This window comes from Buceros rhinoceros, unplaced genomic scaffold (assembly GCF_000710305.1).
Source record: "Buceros rhinoceros silvestris isolate BGI_N320 unplaced genomic scaffold, ASM71030v1 scaffold3984, whole genome shotgun sequence".
Taxonomy (NCBI): domain Eukaryota; kingdom Metazoa; phylum Chordata; class Aves; order Bucerotiformes; family Bucerotidae; genus Buceros; species Buceros rhinoceros.
Genome location: NW_010407515.1, coordinates 1 through 20419, shown reverse-complemented (window position 1 = coordinate 20419; position 20419 = coordinate 1). Strand labels below are relative to the sequence as shown.

Genomic DNA, 20419 nt, shown 5'->3' with positions numbered 1-20419 from the left:
TCGGGTGCGTGCTGAACACAGATGTTAGCAAGTCAGTTACATGCATCTGTTACCAAAACAAATGCAGTTCTGGGGTAAAAAAAAAACCACAAAGTAATTTGTGATTTAAGTAGAGGATAAATAATTGTATACTTGCCACCTGAAGGGCATAAAATATTAACTATTCTCTCAGTACAGCGTTAAATGACTTGGTGCAGTACATTTTCTGTTTAACAACTGATCTGTATGTTCCAGGTCACAGCCTAGAAGCCTGAACTGTTCATTACACACCTAGGAGAATGCCAGCTCAGGGCCTATCATGGAGATGGTTTTCTTCACTGAATCTAGCTCAGTTACTGAAGGATGAGGAAAGCCTTCTGTCCCACTGTACCGGCACAGCTGAAAACACAATCATTAAAGAATGTATATTTGCATTTGCCTTATTCAGCAGCACTACTATCCTAATTCTCCTACTGTATCCAGTCAGAGGTATCTTTTTCCCATTACTACTGGAGGAGTACCAACTGACAGTTTTTGCAGTTAACACCATCTCCCCAATGTTCTTCTCGTTGCAACAAGTAGACGGAAATAGCCATCTTATGTATATACAGACACAGGTTCCATCAAATCTGCCCACTGCTCCTATTTGATCATTTGGAAACAAACAAATAATTTTGATTTTAAATTGAATTTACCATTACTTTCAGTGGTACACTTCCTGCTCAAAGCATCTCAGCATGCTACATAAATTGAGTATATAAACTCTAGGCAGTAGCAGTTAAGACACACAGTATCAGTTAAACAACAGCTTAAGACAAGTTTACTTCCACAGTAACTGTGCATTTACTACATTTTATCTAAAAAAGATGAATCATATTTCAGAGCCACTGTGCTCTGCATTTTCTTCATTATAATTGCATTTCAACCAGCAACTGAATTCTTCCAAGATAGCTGTATCTGTTCAGCTAACAAAATCCTAGATGACTTAGCAAATTATGATTAGAAAAACGCAAGAGTAATAAACAAACATGCAAACTCAGAGATATCTTTATCTGCACAATCCTCCCATCCTGTATGCCAAAATACTACAGTTCCGAAACATATCTGCTACACATGTGTTCCAGTTTCTGAATTTGTTTGGTTCCCCTCGGAAGTTTCTGTCAAAGGTTTCACGGGGTTTTTGTTTTTTATTTTCTCGTCCCCACTCCTTCCGCTTTTGTTGGCTTGAGCACTCTCATCTGTCACACAATGAGTTCCATTGCGGATGTTAAGGAATTTACCATCACAAACTTGTACTTTGTATTTCAATAAATAAAAGCATGCCTATTCTGAGCTCCAGCCAACCTGGAAATCAATATTATACTACCACAAGAAAGTGCTGGCAATGCTAAATAGTGATTCAAAGAGAACTCTGCTAGCCAGCCATCTTCAAAAAAATACTTACTTGCCAAACTCTCACCATTTTGACAGACATCCACTGAGTCTTCTCTCTTTCTCAAAACTCCTTCAAAACCAACCAACCAAACAATGCAAACAGGTGCCTTGTACCAGACCACACAGGAAACAGGAAAATTCACAAGCTCAGTAACATCTGAGCTTAGTGTCCCTGGGTAAAAGACACAACCCCTAATTCCCTTCTCTGAGAAAGCTCATTGCTGGATGAGCACGGGTAACCACATTTTCTTCAGCAGAAGTGCCTCACGATGACATAATGTAACAAGCAATCTCTGTAATACAAAAGGCGCCTATTTGCAGAATTCAGCAGCTCAGTAGAAAGAGCTTATTCTAGCACTGCTCTGACCCCTAGCCTGGTCCCTTTTTCAGTAGGGACCTCTTCTAAACCTCCCTTCCTCAAGCCTCTTCAAGAAAAGATCTCTTATGATGAAGATCAAGATACACATAGAGCAGCTATTCCTTTTAAATATCACAGATTTTGTTCCAATGAAAGAGTTCTTTTTCTCAAAACAAGCCCACTGTTTAGTTTTTGCTGCTGATGATTCCTGTTCAATAGGAACTACTGAAAATAACCACATGCATTGTCCTCTTTCCAGTACTCTTTCCTATCACAAGCAGAACTTACAGAGTTAGTATCAGTGACAGTAATTGTAGACCTTTTACTTCTCTCCATTGCTTTTTATCACAATTCCACATCTTTGAAATGTTCTTCAATATGTCTATGATAAGGGGGGAACAGAACAGAGGGAGGAAGAGGGAAAAACTCAGACTACAACAGCTCATATGCACTGTAAATTCTCAACATAAAGTAACACTGGAGTTTTGACTTTCAGTGCTCTATCAGTATCACAATACACGAGTCTGCCCACCTATGGATTCTGCAATGCATACAAAAGTCAACATTGCCTATTTCTGAACAGGTATTGAAAATTAGAAACCTGATCAATCATTCGAGCATCCAAACAAAAGTTTCTCTATCTTCTACAAATCCTTCTTTTCACGAACTGCTCCTGGTACTTCCAAAAGGAAACAGTTTGTACTTCTCTATCTACAATTTCATGGGTTTGGCTTGTGTTAAGCGTTCAGAGACCTTTACTCCAAGAGAGGGAGTAAAGACCTGAAGCAAGAAAATTCCCAGTCCATGGCCTTTCATGGGTCACTGCAGCTGCAGAAAACCAGTGACACACAGGAGATCATATGAAGCAACCACCCCATACACTTTAACATAATTCATTTTTACAGCATTATACAAACTGTTGCTCAACATCAGGTAATTTCCTCATTACGAGCTCTATCAAGACATACAGACATCCTTGATAGCTACGGTCATGTTATACTGGAATTAGAAATTAGAAAACAGGTAGTCACCAGGTACTGGAAGTCTTACAGAGCTATTAAGTAGGCAATAGTTTGATACTCTCTATGAAATTCTGTCATCATTGTACTGTGGATACCTATGACCAGTAGCTACTACTCTGCAAGTCATTAAGGTAGTCATAGCTTAACCATACTGCATGCAAGTAAGTGTAATGAGCTCCAGAAAACCACAAGACTAAAGGCCTTACATTTAGAAAAAATAAATGCAGTAACAAATGATGCTGCCAACATGTAAATAATGCTTTACTGCTTATTTCAGTTAAACTGCAATCTACATTTGCAGACAGATTTATCTTCCAGACTTTTTTTTTATAATATATGTAATATTGAAGGCATTTTTGTCACTTGACAAAAAAGGAGAATACTGAACAGTACTTACCAATGTCACTGTCAGTCCTATCAACACCCCAACCCATAAGACTACATATGGTCTAGTAGTTAAAATCACAGAGAAGCTGTAAAGAAAAGAATAATTTATGAACACATACCTATAATGGAATCCCTTCGAAAAACATCTCTGTCAAAAATATAAAAGGACAGATGGCGAAAGGTCCGAGGAATTTCACAGTAAAAGTCTTCTCCATAGAAGGGGCTGGGTAAACAAAAAAAAACACATACGCAAACACACACACAAAAAAAGAAATTAGCATTGATATCCAGGAGGAGCCAGGATATTTATATTTCACACTCAAAATCACTCTGGACTGCCATGCTCTTTCCCCGCCATGAATGCGTACCTTCAAGCACTGTTCCACTTTGACTCTTCCCAACTATCTTAAATGCCCACAGAACAAAATTTCTTAATGTGCAAAAAAGAACAGAAACTTATTTTTATCTGGAAAACAAGCATCCCTAAACAAATAGGTCAGAGACCATATTATTTGTTAACACACAGTGCCTTGAAGAGTAGAGAGAGACCCCTGCTACCACACTATGCTTACAGTAGACCATTGTGACAGAGATGACAAAAGCATACAAACAGGATGAGCAAAATACACTGTGGTTAATGGCATAATGTATTTTTTATTTTAAAAGGATTTAATTTGTTTAAAATAAAATGCCTACAACCACAACGTCTTTTCTCATCTCCTGCAAAGTTTCTTATTTCAAGTCAGATTCAGTCAACTGATGGTCACTAAGCCTTGGAGCTGGCATGATGCTTGTTACCTGATAGTATCTGTCTATTTTTGCTTACTGGAATTGTATAGAGTAATTTTTTTACTCTAAGATGAGATTTAAAAAAAAAAAAAAAAAAATACTGCATCAGCATGAAAAGCTCTTCAGAGACTTGAGGGACTTTCTTTGGATCTTCCCAATTTGAATGGAAAAAAAATCTCAGACACCTAATAGCACCCCTTTCAGTTTCTGTCTATCCAATCATACGTTAAGGATTTAGTCTTAAGTACTACAAGCATATATCAACATTATTTATTCATTCACAGTGCCACCATTTTACACAGACTTTTCACTCCAAGTCACTCATACTTCAGTAGGTCTAAACAAGTGGAAACTTAAGTCATATGGACAGCTAAGGCAAGCGCTGCAGATGTAGACTTAAATAAATCTAATTCCAACAGGCCGAAAGCCAGCAGGTTTTTTTCTTCCCCTTTTAAACACAGACCTCCTTATCGTCTTGGCTAAGCACAAAAATGGCAGACAGAATTGTGCTGTAGCTTTAATCATTATCAAAGACTTTTTATGATAGAAAATAAGATATTAAAAAATTATTAATAATTCCTTGCATTAACTTTAAATTTTCCAGCATTTTGTCAGGAGAAGTCATTTCCTTGGCTTCTTTCAGAATATTTTATATCACCATACACTTTTGCTTGTATTTCTGCCTATGGTAAAAATACACTCCCCTAGAACTGCCACGTTCCCTCAAGAGCTGGCTGACAAATCTCACTCAAAACACACAGGCACTGCAAATTAGCTAACCACTCTGTGCTTGAAAGGAATATGTCACATTGACTTCCTGAAGCCCAGAGACATCACTCAGCATTAAGTCACTACTCCACCAGCCACACGGAAGAACACATATGGGATAAACAACAAAGCCCACAGTTTAACCCACAGGTTAAGCTTCCACCACTGAACTGGGTTCCCATTCCTGGAAATAAAGGCATTCAGCTATAAGCTATGGCAACCAACACGAGACCTACTCAGATCTCCCTACTGGGAAAGCAGGGGAGAAAATCTAGCAGCTGGAAATGGCAGATGGTTTGACTGTTTGTCCCAACTGCCACCTGCAATTCAGCACTTTTGGTTATATCCTCTTTACCCATTCTGCTCTAAGAGGTTTTATTTGGAATCAAGAATTCAGTAGCCACCACTTTAGGCACAAGATACATAAGTTCTTTGGTACAAGCAGCAGCTTCTACTAAACTAGGGCCTATCTGGCTGTCCCAGCAGCCATGCTTCTGCTGGCAGTCCCAATGGTCTCATTCTGCGCACATCACTTGGTGCAAGTTTTCACACACAGGCTTAACCCAAAGGGGCTACACAAATGCATGAGCATTGCCCAAATATCTAGTGTACTATACAAAGAAAACACCTGCATTGTTCCGAGACCTAATACTCTGTTCAGCCATAAAATTGTCCTTTCTGCTGGAAGAACACAAGAGATTAATTTACTCACTAATAACCTCAGGATGAAATTATACTTAATGAACTGTGGATTATATACCCAATCCTCTGTGAAGAGTACATGGGAGGCTTCAGTATATGGGAATTCTAAAGGCAATGTAGATACAAGTGATACTTACACTAAGTATATTTTAATTCAGCTTAGCTGATTCTGGTGGAAAGAGTAGCGAAAAGACAGAAACTGGGGTCTTTGGCAAGTCCCCTATTAATGTTTGTTACTGGTGGTGGTCACAGGCAGAAGATAACCAAGAACATGTAATAGCAAAACAAACACAAGACTCAAATGCAGAGTGGTCAACAGGAAGCATCCAATATATCAGAACATTCAATCAAAACATCAGAAAGAGATGATTAACAGAATTCTTATGATTAACAGAAGAAATACTATGAAGACAACTGATTTAACCATGCAGGGACCATATCTGGTCACTACTTTTAGGCACATGGCTTGTTAGCCTGAGCAGTGCCTGTTGGCTGGTATTCTTCACCAGATACATTATTTGTAGCCACTGCCAATAGAGAAGAGAAGTTTTTTTCTGCTCTTGGCTTTCCCCCCGCCAAGATGTTGTACCCCTTGTAGATTCACAGTCTCTTACCACTTAGGTGACTCATCCGAGGTGCACTGCATTCTTAATTAAGCAAGCGGATTTCCAACAAGTACACTCACGCTGTAATGGATAATTAACCAGCAAAGGTTTAACTGTAAGGATACACATCAAGATAAATCCGATACCCCCCTGACCCAATCTTGTGTAGCTCTGCAAATACAGTATCTTTTCTGAAGGAATCACAAGTAACCACAAAAATGCTTCCCAGCTCTCACTTAAATGTGTGCTTTTCCTCCATGTATCTCTTTGGAACAGTACTCGCTTTCTCTCCAACCCAGACCTGAAGAGCAAGAGGTCGCAGCAGTCAAACCTCGTGATTTATTTCCCAAGCTAACTTCTCTTGAGTGTGAGCCCCAAGGCTCCAGAATGTTTTTTCCAAAAGAACAGCTAAATCCCTCAGTGTCCCCTCTCCCCCAAAAGCCAGAATTAGTCCAATGAGACTTCAGCGAGTACTTTTTATTTTGACATAGCAATTAATGAAAGGCAGCAGCATCTGCCTACACAGCCCTCAGGAGTCTGACCAGATCCTCCAAAACAAACACTAGAACTAGCCCATCTGAAAACTCTGGAATCTTCCAGAACTAAGCGAATTCAGATTCAATTTCCAGGTTTTGAGTTAAGCTTTCCTTCTAGATTAACCAACCTTATACTCAGGAGAGATTTTAATCATTCAAAGAGGAGAAGAAATGAGGGCCCCCTCCCCAACCTTGCAGCGTAGGCTGCACATCAGTATGGTCACAACAGAAGGGCATGGACAAGATCAGTGTTGTCATTGTTTCATTTTCTTCTGGACTTCAAACAAGTGATGGAATGTAACTTAGGACAGCAGGATCCTGCAAGGACAGAAACAGTGGAGCTGCGCTGTAAATGCAATTCAGCTCCTTCTAAGCTGAATATAAAATAAAGACTATTAAGTTTAGAACAGTGTTACTCTCTTCTTTTTAATTTTGCTATCATAGAAATGAGAAGAGTAGCAGTGCAGGCTTCAGCTACTCTTTAGTTCTGAAATAGGACTTGTCTCTCAGTCAGCCTCTCTTGTTTTCCTGACAGGATTAGAAATGACAGAGAAAGAACTGTACCAATTTTTAAAGCCTTGCTCAAAGCTTTCAGGCACACGAAGGCCTGACTCTGTAGCCTTCTACTCCACAGACCCTCGTCTTTTCCATCACTTTCCAGTAACCTTGCTACACTCTGAAGAAGGGAAGCTCTACCTCAGCAGTCCTTTTCTCAGAGCTCTTACTGTACAGCTTTTACACAGCCCTACCAGTGACACATGCACTACTCAATCCCTTCTCAGGACACTTTCCCTAGGATGCTTCTACAGCTCTCATTAGAGAAGAGAGACAAAAAAAGGTCAAGTAAAAGGATAAAGAACAGTGCAATGGATTTAAATCTTCAGACATACTCTCCCCTCACCAAAAACTTGCTTGTCCTGAATGCTGATGGAAGGAAATCAAAACCAAAGAGTTCCCTCTAGGTACTGTTACACTCACATACAACTATCCAGCTTAGAGCCTTTCCCATTTCAAGGTATCTGTTTGAATCACTTCTAATGTGTGTTTTGGCCATGGACATTTTCAGGAGCACACAGGGAAGGAGAAGAGAAACAAATTACTGTGTAGATCAAGCGGAATGAAAACAAATAAGGAAGAGAATTCTCATTTCAAACATGATGAGTGGGAACTCCGTGCCCTAGAAAAGGTTTAAGATTTGCTCACTTTCATGTGAGGCATACTTGCAACTTTAATTCCATACCTTCAGATACCTACTGAAATCATTGCAAACAGTATTAATGGAGAGGAAGAGACTCCATAAAACAAATCTCAGAGTAGAAACATTTCTTTAGTTTCAGTCTGTGTTGCAAAACTTTGTGCTTGTTTCTCAGTAGTTAAGATTGGCTAAAGCAGTTTTGTTTTTGTTTTGGCACCAGCACTTCAGTGGATGAAGCGAAAGAGTTGCATGATGAATAATAATGAAACCCCTCAAACCAGAATTCTTTGTGTATGGATTTTTTTTAACTGCTTTTGTGATTGAAAGTAAGGACTATTAACATGCCAGAGACAACTCCACATCCTGTGACTATTTTAAACGTTTTAGAAATACTAGTTTCATCCTGCTGCATGAACTGAAGACCAGAGTTCATACCACCATGTGAGCCGGAAGCAAAATCAGTCTGTACAAAGGAGGACGCTTGTTTGTTACTATTATTAAGCTTTTTCTACTACTTGGCTAATACATTTTATACTATGCTTTGCAGCGTATGTAAAGCAAGTGGGGTAGAGAAGAGAAGGTCTATTCAAAGAAGATACGGCAAGCCAAATAAAATCTGAATACACTTCAGTCTCCTACTAGACACAGAGCTACAAGATGACATGCAAGTAAGACAGGCTCTGTAAGAGCCAAAGCTGGCAGATGTCACGGTAGCTTCCTTACAATTTATTAAAAATACACAGTATTATATTTGAAGCACAGATCTGGCAAAGGACACGCAGCAGGAAGTATGTTGCACAGAAGACAATATCTAAATCCAAACATACCACTTATGCCCACTGTTAGAACGCAGGCTGCAGTATTCCAGACATTCACCAAGACTAAGCAAATTCTTCCTTGTGTCACTGGGCAGAAGCACCAAATAGACAGTACTGTGTTATAGCCACATCCACCCCTACCAGCCCAAGATAAAATAAAGCAGTGAACATTTTCTCAACTCTGTGCTCTAAAGTCAGAGACAGACACATGAGCTATAGTTATCATCCTCGCTTGACAGTTGCTGGTTTGGCTCAATGAGGCTTACAGGGATTATGATAACTTTAAGCAGCAGCCATTTGGCCCCTAGTCACCTCCCAAAATATTCTGTAAGACGACACACACAAACAACAGAAGTCACATTACAGCTGCATTTACTTTTTTTTTTAATCACTCAAAGCAGTCTACAACACCAACAATTGTTACTCACATGGGTGGCTTTTCGTGTGGATAAGCGCTCTCATTCATAAACCCTGCCTTGGGTCTCAAGGCTCAGTTCATTCTCCTCCTTCCATTAAGTCTTCCTTCCCTTCCTGGCACCCCTCCCAGCTGTTATTGCTTCCCTAGACAACCATACAGTCCTTGCCTTCAGTAATACACCTGACCAGGCTGAAGTTGTACCCATACCCATCTCATCCTTCTCCATTAAAGGCTGGGGTATTTTAAAATTTAAGTCTATTGATATTAAGAATTCAAGCCACAGTCAGATATAGTCAAGTGCAGAATATGGCAGGCACTGGAGCAGACAGCACACTGAGGAATAACCTGGGAGCATGCAGGAGAAAAGATGCAGAACATGCTACAGCATTCAGCTCAAGGCTTCTTTACTTAAGGCCTCCAGTCTGGGGAAAGCTGTTATTTCAAGGAGGTGAGCTGGCAACATAAAAATTATGGAAGCAGCTAATGGAACTAACTCAGATGCAACAGCTAATTTTGGCAATGCTCCATCTAAGGGAAACAATTTTGTGTTTAAAATTTGAGAAGTGGCTTGCATCCAGGATGTTATCACAACACGAGGAAAGTTTAGCTATTCAGTCATGAACTCCATACACAAGAAATTAGAAGGTCTAAGCAAGCCTAGAGTTAAAAAATAACAGTGGCAGTAGAATTACTTAGAGAAAGCTCTGAGAGCTACTGATTGAATTTGTTACCTGATCTAATATTAAAACAAAGACACAGCAACCTCCTGTAAAAGAGAACACAGTCTTAACGTTTTTACAGCGTATTTCACAGCGTGTTTCACTGTACACTCATAAGCATGCTGCAGACTTGTAGCTCTCACTGTTACATTCACTGGAGACTAACAAAAATAAAAAAAGAAGACTGGGGGAGGGGAAATTGCCTCTGGCTTCATTTGCTGTTTCATTCAGGCTTTGATCACTACGTTTAGTACGTGAAAAATTCCTCAATGAAATAGTGGAGAACTAAATAATCACAGACTCAAGACGCTTGGCTCATCTCTCTAAAGCACACACTATCAGCCATTTGATTCTTAACATATGACAGTTTTTGCCTTTATTCATATCCTTGAAATAAATTTAGAGATGTCACATTCCTTCCATTCTTCACCTATGATTTGAGAAGCTGCCTTGATTTCCTGTTGCAGCTGACACTGCCCTTTAAGTGAATGGAAACATTTGATGCAAGCAGCAAAGGCAAAGCCACTCTTACTGCCAACAAGCTAAGAAAGTTTATCCTCCAGGGAAGATCTGTAGCTAGGAACAAGTCCTGGATGGTGGAGACTGAAGTTTGAAGCTACTCATGGGAGAAGCTAAGTGTTGGTTCAGCAGAGGAAATGAACTGGCAAAATTCTTGTCAGGCTACTTGCAGCTCAAAGCTAAAGAAAAATTGTAGATCTACGTATCAAAAAAAAAAAAAAATAGTAATTCTCACATGTTCCTTAGGACATGAAATATATGAGTCTCTTCACGTACATCTCTGCTAGGTTACGTGGAACAGATTCAGTTCCATTCAGTGCCTTTGTGGATAACGGTAATATAAATATTGAAAAAACAGATACAAAACAGAGAAGCATATTAAATCCTGGCTGTAACTGACCTCTCCCTCATATGACTTGCATGTGACCTCCTTACGATTTACTAAAAAGCTTGTGCCAAGGAGTTTATGAAAACAGTGCTGCTTGAAGAGTTCAAGATTCTCTTTCTGGGAACCTGGAGAGCTTGCTCTGACCAACCCATGTGTTCACTGTGCTTGTCTAAAGATCCCCAGAGAAGTCGGATGACTCCGAACTGCGCCACATAAACAATACTTTTGCACTGCTCTGTGGTTTCATAGAAAGGCCTGTCCATGTTGTAACCTTGTTTCAGTCAGACACTACTAAGTTATGCTCACAGCAGTCCTCAAAATCTTCCATCATAAGGCAGCAGTGCCACCATCCAGTTTAACTAAGCCAACAGAGGCTGGATGGAAGGAATGATTTAAGTTCCTGATTGTAATTTATGAGTCCCACCTGACTGCTGACCAGAAGAGTTAAGGTCCACCATGCTGGCTGCTCTCAGTTTTTGAGATGCAAACTTAGATAAAGGGCATCAGGCTCACAGAGATTCTCTCCAGAGCACGGTAAGGGCACTGGACTGGGCAACAGGATGTGCTGGTTCAGCTCTTAAGAGTTCCGAATGATTCATGCTGTGTTGATTTAAGAGGTACTGCTCTCAGCTGTCTTCTCATGCCTCTGCTGCAGCCTAATAAAATAAAAATCTGTTGCAGAAGATTAGGCCAGAGCTCAGGGAGGTGACTTCTTACACTGTCCCAGCATAAAACACAGGAGATCATGAGTCAGACTAAAGACTCTGCTACAGATATCCCAAGCAAACCAGAAATGGACATTTATCCAGGTCCCTCTGGGAAGGAGAGATAACTGCTTCCTTTCTGTTTGCCAGTTCTATTTAAACTTTACATCAGGAGAAGGCTTGACTGGAAGAATTTATATTTCTGCAGTGCTTAGTAGAAGCTAATGAAGCTCAGCTGAGTAAAAAGAAAAAAAAAAGCAAACATTTCTTATATTCTCAAGTACACAACACAGTATTTCAGTGCGATTTTAATTATAAGCTTTTTCATACAGATAAAAGTCATTTTATGCAGATATGCTGGAAAACAAAGGCTTTTCCAGGTCAAGTCTTAATGAGAAGACACAGTTTCAGAGTCAGTAGTGCTCAGGTTATATACAAAACACCTTTCAATTCAGACATTCACACAAAGCATCTTATTTTTCACTGACTACAGGAAAATCATTTCTAACTCACTGGAAGATGAAGGAGTTACCAATATGAGTGAGAATACAGGTAATTGTTAAAAGCTTACTTTAGAGCAAGCCAGCCCCATGTCAGACATGAAGCAATAGGAAGCAACAGGAATAGAAAAAAGGCACGAACAACAGAGCAGAGCCAGTGTTCTCCCCTTCAAACTATAGTCAAAGGCTGTGTCACCCATTTCAACGCCAACCACACAGATGTTCAGGCAGGATTCAATTTAGTCACGCATTGGCCCAGCTTCACATCCCTGCTCCCATCTAACATCATGTAGTGCAGCAGTGATACATCAGGAAAAGAGACCAAACACATGCTTCACTATTACACTGCAAGTGCCTATCAAAGAAGCACTGTACATGAAAGCAGGTATTTCTCTGCTGCATACAAATTACACGGGCCTTAGGGCATGTAAGCTTGTCCTGCCCAATAATTCACGGTTACTCAATGGGTTGAATCAATTTACAAACAAGCATTTAAGAATGTAACAGCATGACTGGCTCCTCAGTTATGCGCTCATCTCGGAGCCTTACACAGAACAATAGGCGACTGCAGTATAGTCTGAAATCATTTGAAAAACATCCTCTTCTGGAGGTCTATGCACTCGTCTTAAGAGATGTAAACACAGTCATAAAAGATCAAGTAGTTGTTTGAGTGTGCCTCACTAAATAACAGCAATTCCTATTCACAGACTGGGAAGACTTTTCAGTTTGATCATTGAAGTATTCAGAATTTTTGTCTGCTTTTCTTTTATGCAACAGGAAAACAAGGACAGAGAAACACCTATACGGGCAAATTCAAAATTCAGTTGGTATCAGTGTCTCTAAGTGGATGGATATCCAGGGACTGTGAAGAAGCCAGTTTTTCAAAAATGGTACCTGCAAACAGAACCTCACAGAAGGAGAAGGCAGGCCTCCACTAAAGACAGGAATTCACTGGGAGGAGAAACAATGACCAAGGAGATCATCTTTAGTCAACCCTTGGATCATAGGAAAACGGAACTGTAAAGGGACTTTGAGAGGTTATCCGGTCTACTGCTGCTCCAGAGCAGGAAGATCTCCGTATTTTGTTTGGGATTGATAGTATAGAACCAATTAAAAGCCTTCAGCAAAAAAATATAGAAAACACAAGGCAATCTACTCCAGCACTTCAGAATCTTCAACAACAGCAAGATTTTTCTCCACAACAAACTTCAGGCTAAACTTCCTTCCCCACTGCACTTTAAGTCCATTATTACTTGCAATACTCATACTGGACATACAGAGCAATGCCCTCCCTCAAGGTTTTTTGGGGGTTGTTTTCTTTGGTTTTTTTAATATATTTTCATAGTTATACCTACTCTCATCCCTTTTCTCTAGACTAAACAAATCCAATCTTTTAATTTTTCCTCATCAGTTATGTTTTCCAGACCTCTGATCACTGTGTTGCTCTCCTCTGAATTCACCTCAATTAAAATAACTTAGCTCCACTGGAAAACAGAAACTTTTCAGTTCTGCACAGCCTCAGTGCATTAACATTATAATGATACCTAAAGACAGAATTCTTCCCACTGAAGGAATTACACTTGTCCCTTATTCCTACTAGTAGGAGTATGTTTTCTTAATAGAAAAATACTTGGATTAGTTCAAGAAACTTACATCAACAATTTTCACACCCACACACATTCTACCTTCCAACTTCCCTGCAAAGCACTAATGATCATCCAGCAAGAATTCCCACTGTGCCACTCTTACTTGTGAGAAGAAAGGCTACATGTACTTGAACCAGGAGTGAATTTAAACAAGTTAAAGTCACTTTTAGAGAAACTGATTCAGGGACACTGCATGTCAGTTACTGTAATAAAAATATAAAATGAAAAAGCATACAGATCAGTCTTTGCTTTTTCACTTCTTTTTAAATATAGTACACTACAAACAGGAAAGTGTTAGCATCATCATGCAAAAACACTAATTATGTTTAGCCAAACTAAATGCCTCAAGAATCGTAAGTCTCCATTATAGACCACGGTACACCGTATCAGGATATAAGATGAGCAAAAAGACTTACAGACAACAAAAAAAAATATGGGAGAGAACAATTAAAGTGACTTAAGGGAATAAATCTCACTTCAAGCTACTCAGATTGACATTCTTAAATGTGTTAGGTACTTCTGAGGGGTTGGGAGAGAGGTCTAAAGCTACCTCCTAAAGTAAATTATTTGCAATAAGAAGACAAATAGCAAATTCCTAACTGTGGGAATAGTTAGTCAACTAACTCAACTCTCTTTTTCCACTTTATATCTTAAGATATAAACTTGACTGTTCCTTGCTGCTATTTTCTCCTCAACTACAAATAAAGCCTTGCTTGTCAGAGTATACATGTATGCCCAGCCTTGTTCCCTTTATTTTGTTGATGTTTGGGGATTTCCAGGAAAAAGTGTTCTAATTTTTGCTACATTCTTGTCGTTCTATTTCATTCTGCATTTGGCTTCTACAGTCTCACAGCTAATCAGACATGCATCAGTTCAAACCTCTCCTTTCAGCTGCAGCCTCATGACAATTTAAAAAAATATCCCCCACTCCACCCCTTAGGGTAGCTAGACCTATACAAAATTCTAAGCATAGACAGATGTGAAAGGGAGTTCAGAGCTCCTTTTCAAGTTGAGATCTAAAAATCTTAGGGAAGTTCAGAACACATATTGCTGAGTGAAAAGAGCACTGGCTGTATATTCTTAGAAAAACAGTTAATATGGCTTCCCTTGGTGAAGACATTTTCCCATACATACAGATAAGAATCACGACATTAGCAGTTCTACCACTAGTGTTCTTAAAATTGGAAGAAGGATCATATTCAGCCTCCCTCCACCCCCCAAAAAAGTATCTTTGGAACACTAAATGAACATAGTAAGCAGAGAATGAGAAGAGTTAATACAAGGTGTATACATATATTTGTTACCATAATGACTTCACTATTTTGGTCCTGAAAACCTCCTCCTGGTCCAGGTTTACAGTACAGTAGCAATCCCTCATCTTGTTTGGCCCCGGATACGTAGGAAGATTTTTGGCTTCACCTAAACACAGGAAAGAAAACAGGCCAGAAGGATTACATATTAAAAAGTTACCCATATATTAGTCATCTGTCAACTAATGCAGTGTCAGCAACATGGCTAAAGCAAAGTATTACGTTGTATTTTTCTTCCTAAATTTGAAGTCTCTATTAAACTTCGCAGCAGTACTCTGTTTCCAAGACAGCAGCTCCTGACAGTCACTGAGTTTACAGCTCAGCAGTAGCCAGCAACAACTCAACAGTTGTTGCATCCAATTTATTCACATGTATTTGTCTGCATACTGCTTCTTTCCAAATACGCTATTAGGTTTTGATTAGTTCTCCCATAAGATACCAGGAACACAATACAACATGGTAATAAGGCTTTCCAGTACAGCTCACTTATTTTCTCTTAAAGTCATTAGCAGGACACAGCAAACAAGGACTGACCCCCAGCTCCACCATTCTCCACACATGAGGAGACAGAAAACAGTCACCTTAGTTACACCCTGGACTTCAAACCACTTTGATGAATTAATTGGCACTTGTGAAGCTGCCTAAGGTCCCTGCACAAAAGTACCAGGCAAGTCATGAATATTCTTCATAATAAACACATTTCAAAACTGTAACAAGAAACATATATGTAGTCTACATTTAACAAAAAAAAAAAAAAGAAAAACGCCAAAGAACCGCGGTTCATAATAAACACATTTCAAAACTGTAACAAGAAACATATATGTAGTCTACATTTAACAAAAAAAAAAAAAAAGAAACACGACACAGGACTGAGGACCTAAAGGGTAACAAAGAGACTACAAAACACGAGAGTACAGAACAAGAACAAAATCACAGCTTTCCCTTCTACGTAGCCATTAATAACCAAAGCTGAGCACTAAATTCCCTTGGCAGATTGATAAAATCAAAACTCTCAGACAAAGAGCATTACACAATTTCCTGTGGCCTTGGTAGAACACCTTAGGACTACATGGATGCACAGTCTAATTGTAAAGACAAAACTCAGAACTCTCAAAGAATGACCAAATGTAAGTCTATGATGCACGTGGTCTTATTTACCTTCACTCTTCCAGAACCCAGAGATTAATAGCACATACCATGGGAACTACATCATTCTCTCCTGATAAAAATACAAAGAACAAAAATAAAACCGCACAGACGAAGGGAATTCGGGTTTGTTTGCCAGTACAGAAGGGAACTCTGAATGACAGTAACAAATATAACTTTTTATCGGATGTCTGCAGCTCAGCTTAAGCGCACTTTATTAGACCCCTGCTTTCCTCGTCTCCAGCTCCCAAATAGCTTTATATTATAAACAGAAACATCTTGCTTCTTTCAACCCTACCTTCAGTAAAGACATACTATTTTCCTTTCTGCAGATGTGTCCAACAGCACTCTGATGCTAAACACTGAAGAACTACAGCAAGCAAAGATTAAGCCAACCTGCATTGCCAGCTTTAAAGCATAAAGTGACACAGGATTCCGTGTCTTCCTGCCTGTGATCTTTCCAGCACACTGTTCACACACTTTTGCTAACTGACTCATGACATGCCCTTGTAAATGCCACACATCCACACTCCTCACAAACGTCTTGTATGTGTTTGTTTTTCTAAAGCTAACATAGAGGCAATGAAAAGGGACATGAAAATATTGTTTCAGACAGCAACGCCTCAATTCAAAATTCATCTAAATAAGTTTGCTCTTTCAGCTCAGCTGATGAAACTTGATAGCATTCCTCCCACTTCCTTCAGAGTTGTGAGACATGTATATATAAAAAAAAGCTGTCTCTGCTGTAATTGGAAGGTGTGACTGCCACATCTGTTGGAATGCCCAGTGTGGCTTTAAATTGAGCTAAAATGCTAGCAATAGTTTAACAGCAGCAGCTCTAGCCAGAAATACACTAAAGATTATTGATGGCTCACTCAGCCTTCACTGAAGTATAATTCTGCTGTAGCAAACCTTCAACTCTTACTCATTAGTCTGGATTCAAGCAAGTTACAGATCAAATGCACCAGCCTCACACAGGCTCAGAGGTCTCTGAGTTGGTCTCTCCCCAGATCCCAAGCATTCAAATTTCTCTTATCTATTCTCCCATTAGAGTCATGTGAAACCAGTCTCTTTTCTGGATGACCGGGTAAAGTTCCCCAAAGAGAGCAAGCAGGAAGCATTTCAGTAGCAGAAAGATAAGGAAGTCTTCCTCTGGGGCTGACACACTAGTCTCATCATTCTACCAAGAGAATGGACACAGCTTTTCAAGCTCCAAGTTAAACCAAAAAAATTATGCAGTTTTCCTTTTTCTGCACTCTTCCACTTCCTACTTCCACACAAACACACAAATGCACAAAGCCAATTCTGGATTTTGTGATCTTGATTTCCAGTTTTCTGATAAGCACTTAGGTTGAATATTGTGCACAAGTTAATATTTAGTCATGTCAGAACACTCTGTAAGAAGAGCATTTAGAAAACTCAGTTCTCCTCTTTGTTAAAAGACTTACAGTAGAAAAGACCAGAATACTGAAACCTGAATGCAAAGGCAGGCACCATTTAGCACCACTAGAAAACGACCGCCTATACAGTCTGTACAGCAAATTTAAGCTCACCACCATCACAATATTAGGAAAGTGGGGCACAGAGGGAAGATAGAGGGACAAGACATTTTACAGTAATTTGTTTTTTCGAACTGGAAAAAGGCCCTGAAAAACCACTGAGACTAGAACAAGGGATTAACTGACCAACCCGATATATAAATCGTATCAGTGACTTGAGTAGGAGCTTACAAGAAAGAAAAAAAAAAAAAAAAAAAAACCAACACACACACACACAAATGGTTTCTTCCCACTGCTGGCAGCAGCCAATGGCTGATTTAGATTCCTCCAGCACTGAGCAGTTGAGAAAGAAAAATTTGTCAAGCTTTCAAGCATAGCTAAAGACTCAGCTCTCTAGCCAGATATTTTATGTCAACAAATGCGCTCTGTTAGAGCTTCAGTTGCTCTTTAGATTCCCTCAAGACAAAAACGTTCCCTCTGTGGCACTGTTTTGCCATCTACAATGAAGCTGAACAATTCACTCTATTTTTTCTGATCTGCTACTACTGCAATGAGAAAAAGAAAGCCCAGAATACTTGATACAGTCATGCTCCATTTTCATATTCTCAACAACCAGAGCTGATGAGATCATTTAATGTGTGGAAGAATTTCATCATTTAACCTATCGGTACAGAAGATGCATCTTCATCAAATTTATTTAAGAGGCGGCTCTGCTTCCTGCCCCGCTCTCGCCCCCGCCCATGAAATACCTGTATGGTGGAGAATTTGGAGAGGGTTTGCAGACAAAGGGCAGTACACTCACCTTTAAAATCTTCTGTTACTTCCACTAAGAAGAACCAGAGTGTTTAAGATGCCTAAGACCTTCACAGTTTAAAGTACACAAGGACTTTGTTTCGGAGCTTAAGGCTTCCATTTGGAGCCATAGGGGCAGAATAAACAAGTTTGCAACAGCTTTTCTCTCTATCCTTGCATTTCCAATATACATGGGTCTTAATTTAACTGTGTGATGCACTCATCTTAGCAGTAAGTACTTAAGACTTAGCAAAGCTGATTTCAGCTATGGAAAAGTTATTATGTATTTCAGACAAGTCTTTAGAAAATAGACTATATAATTTTGAATACCTTACTGGCTTGCTATCTTCTGCCCATGAATACTGGGTTATTACAGTCTGAAAATCCACTACTGTCCTGGGTTTGTGTCTGGCAGGGTATTGGTAGCAGGGAAGGGGGCTACTGGTATGGCTCCTGTAAAAAACTGAGAAGCTCACCCAGCTCCAGGTCAGACCCACCTCTGGCCAAGCCTGGGCCAATCAGTGCCTCTGCGATAACCTATTTAAGAAGGGAAAGCTGCTTGGCAAGTTCCTTCGTTTTTTGGAGGTCTTTTGTTTTGGAGATGAGTAGGACATGAGAGGGACAACCGTGCAGACACCCAGGTCAGCAAGGAAGGAGATGAGGAAGGCACACTAGAGAAGTCATTCCCCTTCAGTTCATGATGAGATGGCAGGCTGAGGCCCTGTAGCCCTTAGAGATCAACAGTGGAGAAGGGTCCCATCTGCAGCCTGTACAGAACCCCATGCTGGAGCAGGAGACTAATCCTGAAGAAGGCTGTGACTCTGAGGGGGGCCCACACTAGAGCAATCCACCGGTGGAAGGATTGCAGCCCATGGAAAAGACCTACTTTAGCTGGAGAAGTTTGTGGAGAACTGCCTCCCTTGGGAGAAATGCCAAGTTGCCACAGGGGAAGACTCTGAGGAATTTGCCCACCAAGGGGGAACGGCTGTCAGAAACAACACTGAATGGACTGGCACTGACTGCAACCCCCATTCCCTGTCCCCCTGCACCACTGGCAGGGTGAGGGGAAGGTGTACGTATTTAAGATCTGGTTATGGTTTTTTTATTGTCCTACTGTGGTTCAACTGGTGAACTGGCGGTGGATTTTGTTTAAATTAAATTGATTTTTTTCCCCCCATGTTGAGTCTCTTTTACCCATGACCATATTTAGCAAGTGAGCCCTCTCTGTCCTTTGTCTCAATTCTGGAGCCTTTCATTGCATTTTCTCCTCTCTATCCCAATGCGGGGGGGTTGGGGTGGGGTAGGAGTAAGAGTAAGCAACGGGGCTGCATGGTGCTTTACTGCCAGCTGGGTGGACACAAACCATGACAGCTACCATGGCAGCACAGACAGCTTAGCTTGAGTTAGGAACAGGGAACACAGTCTGGAAAGAGGAAGGAAAAACTCAAAACCATATTCATCACCCTTGTTCCTTCCAATGTTATACATTCCTGCCCTGCTAAGACACCAACAATAAAAGGGAAGCAAGAAAAAAGGGCTCTCCTGCCAACTGCTTAGATATTTGGGAGCATAACAGGTAAAAACAAGAAAAACTTCAAAGATGTTTCTAGAAATAAACAAATATATATGCACATGTATACATTTCCTTAAGGTTTTCCACCTTAAATTTTTTTTAAGCATCTAGCATTTTAAATTGAAATTAGATACTTGGCATGGTGTCATCTTTGCTTTTGGCGTATTTCCCCAGGGGCAACTTTCAGAAAGGCAGAGAATGCACAACAGCCAGGCATTATTTCTACCTTTTGGAGCAAAATTTGCTGTTCCTGTGCTTTTAAGTACTGGGTCATCAGCACATATCTGCCAATTCACCTGCATTAAGGAAGACTTTCTAAAGTGTCAACAAATTTAGCTTGATGCCTTCTAGCAGCAACACACTTTATTTTATCAAGATGGCATGGGAGAATCATTTCCTAAACTATTTCAGAAAACAAAACAAAAACAAAAACCTACCTCCAGAAAAATAAACCAAATACAAAGCTGAGCTTTCAACGCCACAGCATTTGACTTCAGGGAGCATGCAGAACGACTTGAGTACAGAAATAAAATACCTAAAATCTGAAAAGGGCAACATATCCAAACCAACAATGATGGACTTTGTTTCTGCCATATTCAGGAAAACACTGTC

At 40.0% G+C, this 20419-nt stretch overlaps 1 protein-coding gene across 1 annotated transcript in view; it reads right to left on the bottom strand.

Annotated features, from left to right (window-relative positions):
* Window positions 1-14904, bottom strand: part of RASA3 (RAS p21 protein activator 3) — a 94331-nt gene extending 79427 nt beyond the window's left edge. The window contains exons 1-2 of the mRNA XM_010134478.1: window positions 14792-14904; window positions 3300-3403 (exon numbers count right to left, since the gene is read on the bottom strand). Coding sequence (XP_010132780.1) covers window positions 3300-3403; window positions 14792-14865 — 178 coding nt within the window. The 5' untranslated portion in view covers window positions 14866-14904. The remainder of the gene's footprint in view (window positions 1-3299; window positions 3404-14791) is intronic.
* Between the last annotated feature and the right edge of the window lie 5515 nt (window positions 14905-20419).